Source organism: Triturus cristatus, chromosome 7, assembly GCF_964204655.1.
Source record: "Triturus cristatus chromosome 7, aTriCri1.1, whole genome shotgun sequence".
NCBI lineage: Eukaryota > Metazoa > Chordata > Amphibia > Caudata > Salamandridae > Triturus > Triturus cristatus.
Genome location: NC_140590.1, coordinates 1,431,313,437 through 1,431,327,860, shown reverse-complemented (window position 1 = coordinate 1,431,327,860; position 14,424 = coordinate 1,431,313,437). Strand labels below are relative to the sequence as shown.

Here is a 14,424-nt window from a genome sequence, read left to right as displayed (position 1 = left end):
AGGCAGAGATATAGCAGAAGGCAAAGTGAAAAGGAAAAGAGGTAAGATTAGAAGTTAATGAGAAAAGAGGTGAGAAAGAAAAGGCAATCAGATATTATAACAGCGAAAACTGCCAAAGATATATAATAATGGTTTAACAATATAAACAAGGCCCATAAGGACCGGAAGTCTACGATAAACTGCCAATAAGTCAAGAAGTGATTTTTCCCACATGAGGAAGTATTATTCAGTCCGCATCCGAGGGGGTTTTAAGAGGAGAGCGGGACTTGTCCCTTTGTGAATCTTGTGGGAATGTGGCTGCTGAGACCGACTGTATTGCTGACTTCCTATCTTCTTGTGAGCGGTGAAGTCTTTCAAGGTCCCTACCACGAGGCCGAGGACTACTAGGAGGGCGTCTGCTGCGGTCTGGCAATGGAGTAGAAGACTTATAGGGAGAATGGGACTGATCCTGCTGCGAAGATGAAGTGAGAACTTCCATATCTTGAGGTTGAAGACAGTCCAAGAATTGCTGAAGATGCTCTGGATCATGAAAGTCCTTAGAAACTCCATCTTTGGTGATCCGAAAACGTGCTGGTTCAAATAGGCCATACTTAATGCCTAATTGATGTAATTGAGGTCGCATAGAAAGAAAGGCTTTCCGCCGCTCATTTGTTTCTTTAGAGAAATCAGCTGCCATATGAATCCGATGGCCATCAAAGGAAAAAGAACCTTGTAACCGAGCAGCAGCCAATAATTGTCTTGTTTGATCGTGACGGAGAAAACAGGCAATGATCGGTCGTGGTCGCGCAGCATTATCATTGCGTGGGGGGCCAAGTCTATGAGCCCTCTGTATCTCCAGAGGTGGAGTGAAAGAAATGCCAGTCAGCTTTGGAAGTATATGACACAAAAATGCACTGGAGTTTTGTCCTTCAATGCGCTCTGGAAAACCAAAAAAACGGATGTTGTCCCTCCTACTACGATCTTCCAAATCAATGAGCTTACTATGTAAGAATAAAAGGTCTTGTTCTTTGTTTGGAAGGGAATCAAATCGTTTCTCCATTGCCAGAACTCTGGAGTCCAGGGATTCAACCTTCACATGGAAGCTGGAGATTTCTGCTCTAATTGATTTAGTCTCCTCAGCCAAGGACGTGATTGTAAGGTTCATGTCATCTAACCGGCGACTAACCTCAGTTATTTCATGCAGAATACGCTGCATAGTTGCCGCCGACGCTTGCCCACCATTAGAGGGCGCAGCGTGAAGGGCCGAGGAGGATGCATGGCCCTTCGTTGGCATAGTAGTAGACTGTTTAAGAGCTTCTGCGAAAAGAAGTGGTTTAGGAGACTTATTTCCTTGCTTGGTAGCAGACATTTGAAGAATAGGCTTGATGGAGACTTTGAAAATACGTGAAGGCGTCTTTCCGTGTGGTGAAATACTTATATGTGAGCACAAAAAATATGGCAAAGTGTCGGAATATACAGAGCAGCACAATTAATAACTGTATATATATATGATGGTAGGACACTGGCCCCCCCAAAAGAAGAAACCCATGTCTCACCTTCAAACACTGAAATGCGAAAGCATATTTTCAAAAAGTGGTATCTGTGCAATAACAAGGCATCAATTATCGCTATAGTCAAAAGGGCGCAGAAATATAACAGTAATAGAATGAAAAACAGCGTATGTGCGCTTATGGCGGTGACAGACAAATTTGCGATTATGACGGGACTAAATTAATCAATATTCCAGAATGCAGATTAGTCATGGACCATACAGGAACAGAGGGCACAATTCCTGACTGAAAAAGTTGACAAGAGCGCTATGACGACATTATGAGGAGACACAGTCTAATGTAGGTCAGTCAGTCTGCTCTTAAAAAAGCCATTTTCATGAAGCACCAGCGTAAACAATAGTCAAATAGCGCAAAATTGTAGTTGCAGTGAAGATGAGAGGAAACAACTCTCAAAGGAACGAAGGTTCCGTTTTTTGTAAATTTCAGCTGAGCTTGAGGAACCAGAACTTCCCATTACAAGAGAGCCATTGACCATGTAAAGGATGAAGTGCACAAATCCTGTGCGAAATGCGCGTCAAAGGTGCTACAACAGTAGTATGGAAGAAATTAGCCCTACCAGTAGCTGACGAACAGCGCGGCAAAAAACATGGTTCCTGTCAGAAATTCCTGAACTCTGAAGGAGGCGTTGCTGCAGGCATGTTGAAGGAGGCGCGGCCAGAGTGAAACCAGGCAGGCGCCCGTTGTCAACGTCGGGGGCGCGGCTTCATGAGGAGAATGAGGCGGCCTGAAGGAACACGTCAGGCAGAGTGCGCCGGGCAACATCACCACAGAACATCGTCGAGGCGGTCATCAACAGAGAGCCGTTGTCATGCCTCCGAAACTCGCCCAAAGCCTGCCCTCCATCTTCCGGTTGCAGCAGGGCACGAAGAGGAGATTCGAAAGCCGGTGGAAGGTGAGAATATTCCCTTAAGGGCTCATCCCGCGGCGGAGCTCATCCGTCAGGCGGCCATCTTCCTGCGTGGCCAGACCACGCCCCCCCACTCTCAGAATTTAAATGCACCCTCAACCTTAGCTTTGACACTGGAATTCACCCTCACGTTTGGCACTTGAATGCACCCTCAGTCTTGACACTCAAATGCACCCTCACCGATGGCACGTGGATGCGCCCCTAGCGTCAGCTTTGGCACTCGAAAACACCCTCAGCATTTAAATGCACCCTCGACCTCCGCTTTGGCGCTCGAAAGCCTCCTCGACCTCTGCTTTGGCACTCAAATGCACCTTCAGGTTCCGCTATACCCAGTGCTTCACATGTGCAGGTACTGTCCGGTGCTGTGTACCTGCACTTCTTCAATTTGAAAGGGAGAGCACCAGCACTTCTCAGCACTGCTGCAATACATGTAATGGAAAGTACTGGCACTTCTCAGGAGCAAGCCGGTACTCTAGAGAGAGAACATCTGCACTTCGCCAGTTCCATTTACAGCACTGACTAGACCAAAGTGCTACAATGTGAATCTCGCATAAATCATACCGTGGGTTCTCGCAGCAGCTAAAGACGGCAAATGAACCCGCCGTAATTCTAAGCACCGCCAGGCCTCACCGAAGCATCATCAACCACTCTCAGGCAGAGAGGCCTAACAAAAATGGCGGGGCCCACCTGCCTCTACCTAATATCCACCTGTTAGAGCGTATGGGGCCCAAGGATGGTGGGACCTCCCTGCGTGACGACCATCGCCCTCCACCCTACCCTGTGCCCCCCCCCCTGTGCGTTACCCCTGCAGGCACTGTTAAACACACACACGTGCACCACACGGCTCTCTAAACCACAAATTACTCCACAAAGCTCAGTTCCCCGCAGTAACATACCTCTATACTTGGCTAACGCGCGGACGTGCAATCATGTCCCACTAACATACGATCCTGAACACTTAGGCGGAGCTGCAGCACAATAAAACAAGCATTGGCATAGCCAATAGGTCTCGCCTTTGGGACCTTATAAGTGCATAACTAAATACTTATAAGGTCCCAAAAGCGAGACCTATTGGCTATGCCAAGCGGCCGTGCGGCCGTGAAAGTGATCGCGATGACGCTCAAACATCATAGCGGCTGTGTGGCCGCTAAAGTGAAAGTAATCGGTAAAGCGCGGCGCGCGCGCCCGCGCACATGCACTGTAGCTCTAGGCTGGCCTGGTAGCACTTTTTGGAGCCCTCTCAATAAGTCTCGCCAGACCAGCGCATGCGCTGGGTCAGGCGAGACCTAAAGTACACACTTACTCGCCTCTAGAGGCTCTAAAAGGGCACATCCGCGCCTACCCCTCACATGCAAATGGTTACTCAGTCTGCCATACAAATCACTTGCGGGACTCAGTTCATGAAACATTTAGTTTCATAGTGCTTAATTTGTAAAAGATTGCGTGCCGGTGCCCAAAACTCGGTTTAGAAGCCTACGGTCCAATCCCAAAACTGCGTAGCTTAAATCTACCTCATGCCACTTAATCCACTGCCAGACACTCCCTGACCCTTTATCTCACTCTTGCAGGTTCCCTGTGTGAGGTTTTCTCACGTCATTCTCTCCCTCCTTCTTCTGTCGTTTCTAGGCGCTATAAATGAAATGCGTAATTTATCTAATTTATGTTGCTTGATTTACCAACGTTTGGAAACAGGGAGGTGCCATGTCTGGATTAAAGTCCCAGCCCTGCACAGCTCATCACATTTATTTCAGTGGCGAGCGTTAAACTTACCAAGCCACACTGCAGACAGGATATGATGTATTTGAAGGGGGGGGGGGGGGGTGATGGGGGAGGTTTATTTGGGCTGAGCGCGTGGCGCAGGCCCTCACATTTCCAGATGGGGTGTCTGTTTCTGCCAGGGGCGCACAGGCGCAAACAATCAGATGGGAGATAACAGTGCAAAAATGCCCCGCCCAAAGTCGAGATTTCGTGTCCACCTCTTCACACCATTGCCCCTCAGCACGAGGGATAGCCCGTGGTTCCACCTTTACCCAGAACGCACTCAGTTTTCTGACCAGCCAACTAACTGCCACACTTTTTTTCCTTTGATTAAAAAAAAAAACTTTCCTAATGTAAATTGTGATAGACTTTGTTTGTAGATTTTACTTGGAATCGCCGAACGGAGCAAGGGGAGTTCCTAAGACTGAATATGCACACATACCCACACGTTTTGTGGAGTATCCAGCAAAAAAAAAAAATTAAACTCTGTAAAGTCGGCGAGTGGATCTTAAGGAAAATATTTTTGTCAACTGCACCTTACAGTAAGCACTTTCCCCTTTATCTTGACTTGTCATATCGCAGAAGTGTGGGGTGTCTATCCCAATATTATGGAATATTGTTTGCCAGCAGCACTATTGAAGGGGAAAGGGGCGTGAGGCTGGAATTTACGCTTAAGGAACACATGTGACGCACTTTAACGGGTTCAGCGTCGTAGAGAGACGTAAATGGTATTTTCTAAATTCCCAGGCCCTGTGACCCGCTGTGTGATTGTGTGTATGTTACATTATCACTGGAATTTATTTGAGCTAACAGCAATTCTGGAAGAGGTCAAATAAATGGCTCGTCGGCCCCAAAAGCAGCTGCCAGGTTGGGTAAGGTAGAAAATAAGGACGGCGCCCAGGGGTGTGGCTACCCAGTGCAGCAAGTGCAGTGGCACCGGGGCCCAGGGCAGAGAGAGAGGCCCATTACACCCAAATCATGGCTGTCTTTTACTTCTCAAATGGGTATGGAGGCATTTCATGTGTTTTTTTTTGTTGTTTTAGGGCTCGAGACACCTTTCCTACGTCAGTGACTGCGCCTTCCTACCAGAATGTGCTCAGCGTCGCCCCCGCCTCCCCAAGCCAGTTAACTAATAACTCCCCTGTCTGCACCTTGCGGCCCAGGTGACCCTCTGCGCGGGTGATAAACACTTGTTGCTGTTTTGGAGAGGCCCGATTGTGAAAGGGAAAAGAGGGCCCTTGTTCGTCGCAGGTGGAGTGCATCCTCGGCTCATTCCTTCACTGTTTGCGCTTCGTGGCAAACACCAAGGCGCTGTGTGCAGAGGGGGAGCAGAGAATGGACAGGCCGGGAGGCCGCCTTCCGCTGGCCGTCCTTTGACTCGCTGTTTTGTGTCCGGAGTTAATGATTGTCGGGCGGCAGCGAGCACCCCGGACACGAGGGACCCTGGACAGGAAGGACTCCACGGGGCTGGGCTCAGGGTTTTAAATGGACAGGTACCGATGACGTGCACTGCGCTAGTTTCAAAGGGAGAGTACCAGCACTTCTCAGCTGGGTGCAGCACGTTTAATGTGAAAGCACCAGCACTTCTCAGCTGGGTGCAGTACGTCTAAAGTGAAAGCACCAGCATTTCTCAGCTGGGTGCACAACTTTTAATGTGAAAGTACCAGCACTTCTTCGCAGGGTTCAATACTGTTAATGGGAGAGTAACAGTACTTCTCAGCTGGGTGCAGTACGTTTAATGTGAAAGCACCAGCACTCCTCAGCAGGGTGCAACACCTTTAAAGTGAAAGTACCATCGCTTCTGAGCTGAGTGCAGTACTTTTAACGTGAAAGTACCAGCACTTCTCAGCAGGGTGCACAACTTTTAATGTGAAAGTGTCAGTACTTCTCAGCAGGGTGCAATACTTTGCAAGTGAAAGTACCATTACTTCTTCGCAGGGTGCAATACGTTTAATGGGAGAGTACCAGTACTTCTCAGCTGGGTGCAGTACTTTTAATGGGAGAGTGCCAGTACTCAGCAGGGTGCAGTACATTTAATGTGAAAGTACTAGCACTTTCACAGGGTGCAATACGTTTAATGGGAGAGTGCCAGTACTTCTCAGAAAGCTGCAATCTTAATGTGAAAGAACTAGCACTTCTCGGTAAGGTGTAATACTTTTAATGGGAGAGTGTCAGTACTTCTCAGCAGAGTGCAATACTTTGCAAGTGAAAGTACCATTACTTCTTTGCTGGGTGCAATACGTTTAATGGGAGAGTACCAGTACTTCTCAGCTGGGTGCAGTACTTTTAAAATACTAGCACTTCTCGGTAGGGTGCAATACGTTTAATGGGAGAGTGCCAGTACTTCTCAGCAGGCTGCAGTACTTTCAGTGTGAAAGTACCATCCCTTCTTCGCAGGGTGCAATACTTTAAAGTGAAAATACCAGCACTTCTCAGCAGAGAGCAAAACTGTTAAAGAGACAGTACCTGTACTTCTCAGAAGAATGAAATACTAGAATGGGAGAGTAACTGGACTTCTCAGAAGAGTGCAATATTTTTAATGGACTTTTTACTTACCGGTAATCTCAATGCGTTTAATGGGGCACATTGTGGTGCATGCCAGCTCATTGGCCCAGCGGTAGTATATAAGGACGGTTCGAACCGGTATGAAAACGAACTAGAAACCTGCAGAAAGGACATAGAGAGACCAGAGACATAACTCATTGAACCGTCTCATAGGCTCAGGTGTGCTTTGTGCCGAGCCCTGCGCGTGGTCTGCGCGCACCCGCACTATCCCTCACCCACCGCCCCCGCACAGCTCTTGTACACATGTAACTCGCGCGCCCCCTGCACTGTCCTGGACCCGCTCGAGTCCATCCACCTGCCGGGAGGCACGCGCCCCGCCCCCGCCATCCGATTGGTTACCAAGTGACACTCTAGCCCCGCCCTCGGGGCAGGTCCTTTATGAGCGGCTGGACTGACCGGGCTCAGCAGAGAACTCAGTGGACATTATAACCGGGATTAGCGCGAGCTGTGCAGGACTTTGGGAGCTGTTCCGTTTGTCTGACCAGGGAAGGACCCACATCCGGGAGCAGGATGCCTCGCTCCTTCCTCGTCAAGAAGCACTTCACCAGCAAGAAGCCCAACTACAGCGAGCTGGAGAGCCAGACAGGTACTGAGGGAATTCCGTGCATGCTGCAGAGAGTGAGCGCAAGTGAAGGAATCTGGGTTCCAGGGCATGCAGTGATCACTCCTGAGGGAGTCTAGGCTCCGTTGCATGCTTCAGACAGTGAACACAACTGAGGGTGCCCCCCCCCCCCCCCCTGCATGAGTCAGAGAGGGATCACAAGTGAGGGAGTCTGGGCTCGGGTGGATGCTGCAGACAGTGATCACAAGTGAGGTAGTCTGGGCTCAGGTGCTCCTGCAGAGAGTGATCACAAGTGAAGGAGTCTGACCTCGGGTGCATGGTTCAGACAGGGAACACAGCTGAGGGAGCCGGGGCCCCCGTGCATGAGTCAGAGAGTGATCAAAAGTGAGGGAGTCTGGGCTCGGGTGTATGCTGCAGACAGTGATCACAAGTGAGGTAGTCTGGGCTCAGGTGCACCTGCAGAGAGTGATCACAAGTGAAGGAGTCTGAGCTCGGGTGCATGCTTCAGACAGTGAACACAACTGTGGGAGCCGGGGCCCTCGTACATGCTGCAGACAGTGATCACAAGTGAGGGAGTCTGGGTTCGTGTGCATGCTGCAGACAGTGATCACAAGTGTAGGAATTCGGAACTAGTGTGCATGCTGCAGACACTGATCACAAGTGATGGAGCCTGGGCTCAGATACATACTGCAAAGAGTGGTCATAACTGAGGGAGTGTGGATTCCGGTGGATGCTTCAGAGGGTGATCACACGAGGGAGTCTGCTCCGGTGGTGCATGCTGCAGACGGTGATCACAAGGGTGGAGTGAGGGCTCCGATATATGCTGCAGACAGTGATCACAGCTGAGGGAGTCGGGGCCCCGGTGCATGCTGCAGAGAGGGATCACAACGGAGGGAGTCCGCGCTCCTGTGCATGCCATAGCGTCATCAATAGAGGCAGTCTGGAGTCTGGTGCACGCTGCAGAGGGAACTCCGGTGCATGGAAGCCGTAGCCTCCATTGAGTAGGGCTAATACTACGCCTCTGAAACGTTCAGCCAGTAAGGAGACTGTGGTATGGCGCAGGCTTTTGAGAAGTTTCCCCAGAGATGCTACAGAAAGTGCCCACCCCTGAGGGGGGGGGGGGGGGGGGGTCCTACGGTCCAGTGCAGTGTAAAATGCCCTCCAGCGGTAGGTCTGAGGCCGGGTGCATGCTGCAAACAGTGGACTCTCGTGCGTGCTTGGAACCGGTTGCATGCTTTGAGCCGCCCCAGCCCCACTGCCACTGATGGGGGCCCTGCGCTTGATGCAGTTGGCCAACCCCACTAAGGGTGAGGGGTCGGACTCAGACTTCAGTGAATGAGCTCCACCAATAGGGCCTGAAGCAGAGTGTACTATTCGCGGGGGCTGCCAGGGGAAAGGGGGCGTGAGGCCCGATGCATTCGTCGTGTTGGTCGGTGAATTGTAGCTTTAATGCCCTGCTCCGTTGTCCTGCTCCCATGAAACACAGAACTACTTACAATTACAAGCGTACACTACCATATCCTCGCCACTAGGATGTGTATTGTACCATTCATCACAATCTGTTAAAATATGGTACCTCGCCTCTAAAATTGCATTGTCTTCATTACACCGATATTTCCATTCAAAAGCCTTCTGCTCCCCACGTGTAGCACATCTGTATAAATGTCACATGTACCCCGTATAGTTAAATCTCTACAGATACATTGCAACCCCTGTGTTATATAATGAGTCGTAAAAATGCATTTCCGCCCATTACATACAGCATAGCGTGCCTAGAATAGCATTTATTTTCCAATACACACGTGCCTCGCCTCAGAGAGCCTGGAAGCACCTATGAGCTCGCCCTGTGCTCAGGCTGGCGCCAGCCTACACGCCTGGATAGGTGTCTCTTCAAGCTGTGAGGCGTGATTAATGTTTACAAATTCAGTGGCGGGCAACATGTCACTCGAGCTTAAGAAAGGATGCTTGCTAGACGAATCGGCCAATAAACACTTAAGTGCAGGGAATAGTTATACACTTGAGCGTGGTGCTTGTGAAAACAAGGCACTGTAGACCACGTTTATTTCACACAGTTTGCACTTTTGTCCCCTTGTATTTTTTTCTCCCCGTTGTGTGTCATGCCCCGAATGTTGTGCCGTGTTCTTTATTGATTTGAGAAATTCTGCTAAAAGCGGTACCATACTATTGTCTATTTTAAGATTTGTGCACAGCGCTTTGAAACTCACCTGGGTTGAATCCCCGCTATACAATAAGATTAATAAATAATATCATGACATTCCTCCCCTTTTCGTGTACATTTTGTGCCAAACTAAATTTGTGATTCAGTTGAACAACAATTCCCACTCCTTAAATACACAGAACTCTTACCTAAGTTATATTTACTGAAAAGGCGCTGATCTTATGCATGGCGTTGCATAGTTAAGTTTCCATCCATGTGACTCGTGACTGACGTTGTGTTTTTTTTTCTTGTCCACAGTAATCATCTCTCCGTTCCTGTATGAAAGCTACCCTCTGCCCGTGATCCCCCAGCCTGACCTCCTGACCTCCGGTGCCTTCTACCCGTCCCTGGTGTGGGACGCAGGGCTGCTCTCGACCTTCTTCACCTCGGAGCCCGAGTATCCGGCGTCGCCCCCCAGCTCGGTGGACGACTCTAAGCCCCTGGACCTGACCTCCCTTTCCAGCGAGGAGGACGAGGGCAGCAAGACCTCGGAGCCCCCCAGCCCCTGCTCGCCCTCCTCGGGGGCCGACAAGTTCCAGTGCCTGGAGTGCAGCAAGGCCTACTCCACCTTCACGGGGCTCTCCAAGCACCGGCAGCTGCACTGCGAGGAGGCGCAGGGCCGCAAGGCCTTCAGCTGCAAGTACTGCGACAAGGAGTACGTCAGCCTCGGGGCCCTGAAGATGCACATCCGGAGCCACACCCTGCCCTGCGTCTGCAAGATCTGCGGCAAGGCCTTCTCCAGGCCCTGGCTGCTGCAGGGCCACATCCGGACGCACACGGGTGAGTGTCCGGCCTCCAGGGTCTGCCCCTTTATCCCACTACAGGTCCCTGCTCACTTGGGGGGGGGGGGGGGGAGGTTTGGTGTCACGGGTACGTGCCCGGGTTCTGGCTTCCATGGTCTGCCCCTTTATCCCAATTCAAGTCCCTGCTCCCTTGGGGGGGGGGGGGGGGGGTGGTTTGGGGTCACGGGTACGTGTCCGGGCTCTGTCTTCCAGTGCCCCCCCACACAGGTCGCTGCTCAATGATGGGGGGGGGGGGGGGCACTCTCACAGCTGAGTGTCCGTCGATGGGCTTCCAAGGTCTACCCCTAACACAGGTCCCTGCTCACTGACAGTGAAGGGGGCGGGGGGCACGCTCACAGGAGGGGTGAGTGTCCGGCCTCTGGGTTCCAGTGCTCCCCACACAGGCCCTTGCTCACTGACAGGGCCCACGCTCACAGCTGAGTGAGTGTCTGACTTCCAGTGCCTCACCCACGCCACTGGGGTTCAATGGCTGCCCTCCTCCCCTCTGCCCTCCGCATTGCCAGGGCCACACGGCAGTGACACTCAGGTGCCTGGCATTAGTCTCGACCTTCAGTGTTGCACACTCGCACCAGTCCATGCTCACTGCCTGCACCACAGCTGGACATGCAGGTGACTGACTATCAGTGCTCTTGTGTTACGTGTATACCCCAACACGAGTGACATCTCACCGCCAAGGTCACGTGTCGATACCCACAGGTGATGGTCAGCTTATAGGGGTTCAGTGCCACTGCTTTCAGTGTCTGCCCTCCCCCCCCACCACTCTCTACCAGGGTAACGGTGTGAGTGGTGGCTTGAGCACACTCACCCACCCCCACCCCGCACACCCACGTGCCTACTCTTAGTCGGGGATACATCCGGCCGCCCACAGGTGAATAACCCTGCTCTGGCTTTCAGTGTTTACAGTACACCCGTTTCCCAACTTCCTGCCAGGTCCACATCCGGGCACACGTCCTTTCACGACCACGAGCCATGGCCTGTCACCTCTTTCCGGTAAACAGCCAGGTCGGAGTATTTTCGACACCGTTGGTAATTTTAACTGGCAGATAATAGGGCAAGCGCCCGCTCCTTTGGCATTATTGGAAACCTGTCCTATGCAGCACGTGCCATAGCAGTACGCACTACACTGTGCAACGTTGATATAGTCTGTTAAAAATACGGCCACACACCCAAGTTAAGAAAAAACTAAACGTTTAAGAGGTGGAAAACAGCGGGGAGGGGGGTGGGAAATAAAAACACCCCCTAATATGGTCGTTGCTGGATATTGTGGTGAGCCTAAGGCGCGTGCAAGCCTGAGGAGCAAAGAAAAGTGCAAAGGTGCTATATACTGTTTCTTCTCGGCATTGACATCCTGGCGGAGTACAGGGGTGGTGTGCCAAGCTGAGTGGACAAGTGGCCTGGCTCCTGTCCCCTCCCTTTGTTGACCTTGTACGGCTCTTTGATTCTTGAGGGGCTCCGAGTTTCGCCCCGAGACCCTCCACAAAGCATTCTTGGGAGCTGTAGGCCTGTCGGGCAGGGGGTGCAGGCCGCTCCCGGGGAGGGCCGGCAGGTGCTTTTAAAGCAGCAGCCCCAGGCCTGCTTGCACCTGTTGATAGAGCCCCGGGCAGGGCGCAGACTCCCCGCCAGCTGCCGCCCTGTAGGGGGGGGCTGAGGCCCTTAATACCAGAAAGTATCACATGTTCAACCCCCGCCACCCGAGCCTTTCATTAGTGCCACGGGATCGTTAATTGTTATTTGGAGCCGATTTCACACCCTCTCCAAGTGTGAAAAGATGGCGTCCAGGAGGACACAACAAAGGCGGCCATTGTGTCGCCAAGTAAAGGCACGGGCAGTGTTCCTGAAAAGGCGCCCATTGACTGGAATACACACCGCTGGGGTCCTTTCAACTCTGGGGGAACGGGTTTTTTTAAGGAAAAAAGCTGCAATGCATTGGCATTTCAACGTGCTACTGTGGCGCTTCGTTTACAATTGAATGGCAACATAGTTCAGTAGTTTTAGCGCATGCGATGTCCAATCCACAAGTCATTGGTTCCAATCTGACTCATCCTTTCATCCAGCAGAGGTTAAAATTAGAACATACGGGCGGGCAATGTTGATTTAAATGTGTGGATACCCTCAAGTTGGTGCTACCTGCTATCTTCCGCATGCCATCTTGTAACGTGCTGTGTTTTTGCCCCCTGTCCACAGGTGAGAAGCCTTTCTCCTGCACACACTGCAACCGGGCCTTCGCAGACCGGTCCAACCTCCGGGCGCATCTCCAGACCCACTCGGACGTGAAGAAGTACCAGTGTCAGGCCTGCGCCAGGACTTTCTCCAGGATGTCCCTCCTGCACAAGCACCAGGAAACGGGGTGCCCGGGGCCCCGCTGAGCGCGGACATTCCTCCTCCAGGGACATGTTGCACACAGTGTGTGTGTGTCAAGAGAGACATGCCTCCGCCCTTGAAGGCAACAGAGAGGACATTACTGCTCCAGAGACATGCTGCACACAGTGTGTGCATAGAAACGTTCCTTCATTTCACCCGGGAATCCGGCCTCCTCTGGCAGGAAGCCCCCCCTCCCCCTTATGAGCATGCGCAGAGCCATTCCTCAACTCAGACTCACAATCTGTTCGAAGTGCCTTAATCTCGCTGCTCAAAGTGCCTTATTAACCGCCCTCAGCACCCTTTCAGTATCATTGTGCAGAGCTCACTAGGCTGCTCCTAGTTACAGACGTCGGTATGAAATTCTTACTTTTGTACAGTTGTCCTTATGTGGGGAATGGACCCCGTTTCTCTTAGGCTTGCCACCTGGCTAAGTGTTCAGCTAGACTCCATGTTTCCATTCACCTGCTTTTCTCTTTATGAATTTTTGGTAGCAGCAGGTGTGTTGTATTCTCTTGAATCAGTGGAGACAATCCAAGATTGCACCTCCCAGAATGCAAAGCTCTCACAGTAGCCACATTTCCGAGCTCTCCAGCCAATCCAGGGTTTGCTTTCATTCTGGGTCCCTTGGTCCTATTTTGACAGTGGGATAAACGGGACTACAAGTCTCAAAATTACAACCTGGACTCGATGAGCTACTTACAAATGGACCCGGAAAATTTGAAAGCCCCGAGAATGAATTAGGGTGTCCAGTGAAAGCCCCCCTCGGCTACATGGAGTGAGGTGGCAACCCCGTTTGCTTTGTACTGACTATTTTTTTTATGAAGGATGGAAATGAAAGTGTTAATATAAATGTTTTTGTACTTCCAAAAGTGTGATAATCTTGCAAGCAGGCGAGGGCGGGCAGAGCGGGGTGCTTCTGAAATCAGTTCCCCCCCATTTGGCGCGGGACAGCTGCCACCCGCGCCTCACAATAGCAGCCCACTCTCTGCCTGTGAAATTCACAACGCCCTCCTAAGGACCTGTCCCGTTTCAAAGGCAGACCCTGTTTACAGAGCCGCGCTGCACCCCAGCACCTGTTGGTGCGGCGCTCAGCAAGGGCTTTTCAGCAGAGCCGTGACCAACAGCCAGCAGTTGTCAACTGCTACAATACAGCCGGTGGCAGGGCCGGGGCCCATCGACAGGTGGGTGCCAAAAACCCTATTTATGGGAACGGGCAGGTGCCGCCTCAGTGCCTCAATTCTGTACATTGTTTTTTTACATAATCCCAACAGAGTATGTTTACATTTCAAAGGTACACTGGTATTTATATATTTGTATGTGCCATATTTTGTACTGTTAAAAACGTTTTTTTATAATTTCATACAGTTTTATTGATATTCAATAAAAATAATTTATATGACTTTTGTGTGTCTGAGCTGCTTTTATCTCCTCTCTTTTGGTCAGATGGGGGAGAGGGACCCGAGCATTGGCGTTTTTGTAAGCTCACCCCATGTTCTAGATTGGCAACTAGATCTGTAGATCCCTATTAATCGATTTACTAGTTTCCTTCAAAGGTTTCCATTCAACCTCAAATCAGTTTGAATCCTGGTGTTTTTGTGTAATTTATCCCTGCACCTGTCGCCTTAACCCACTGAGCAGTCTGCATAATAACGTTGATGCAGATATCCTGCCCACTGCCTACAGACATTAAACGAAACGGC

The 14,424-nt window shown here is 51.0% G+C and overlaps 1 protein-coding gene across 1 annotated transcript; it reads left to right on the top strand.

The window, feature by feature from the left end:
• Nucleotides 1-7,179: 7,179 nt before the first annotated feature.
• Nucleotides 7,180-14,123, top strand: SNAI1 (snail family transcriptional repressor 1). The gene is made up of 3 exons (XM_085619155.1): nt 7,180-7,366; nt 9,819-10,340; nt 12,548-14,123. The coding sequence occupies exons 1-3, from the start codon at nt 7,291-7,293 to the stop codon at nt 12,727-12,729; spliced, it is 780 nt and encodes a 259-aa protein (XP_085475281.1). The 5' UTR covers nt 7,180-7,290; the 3' UTR covers nt 12,730-14,123.
• Nucleotides 14,124-14,424: the final 301 nt, after the last annotated feature.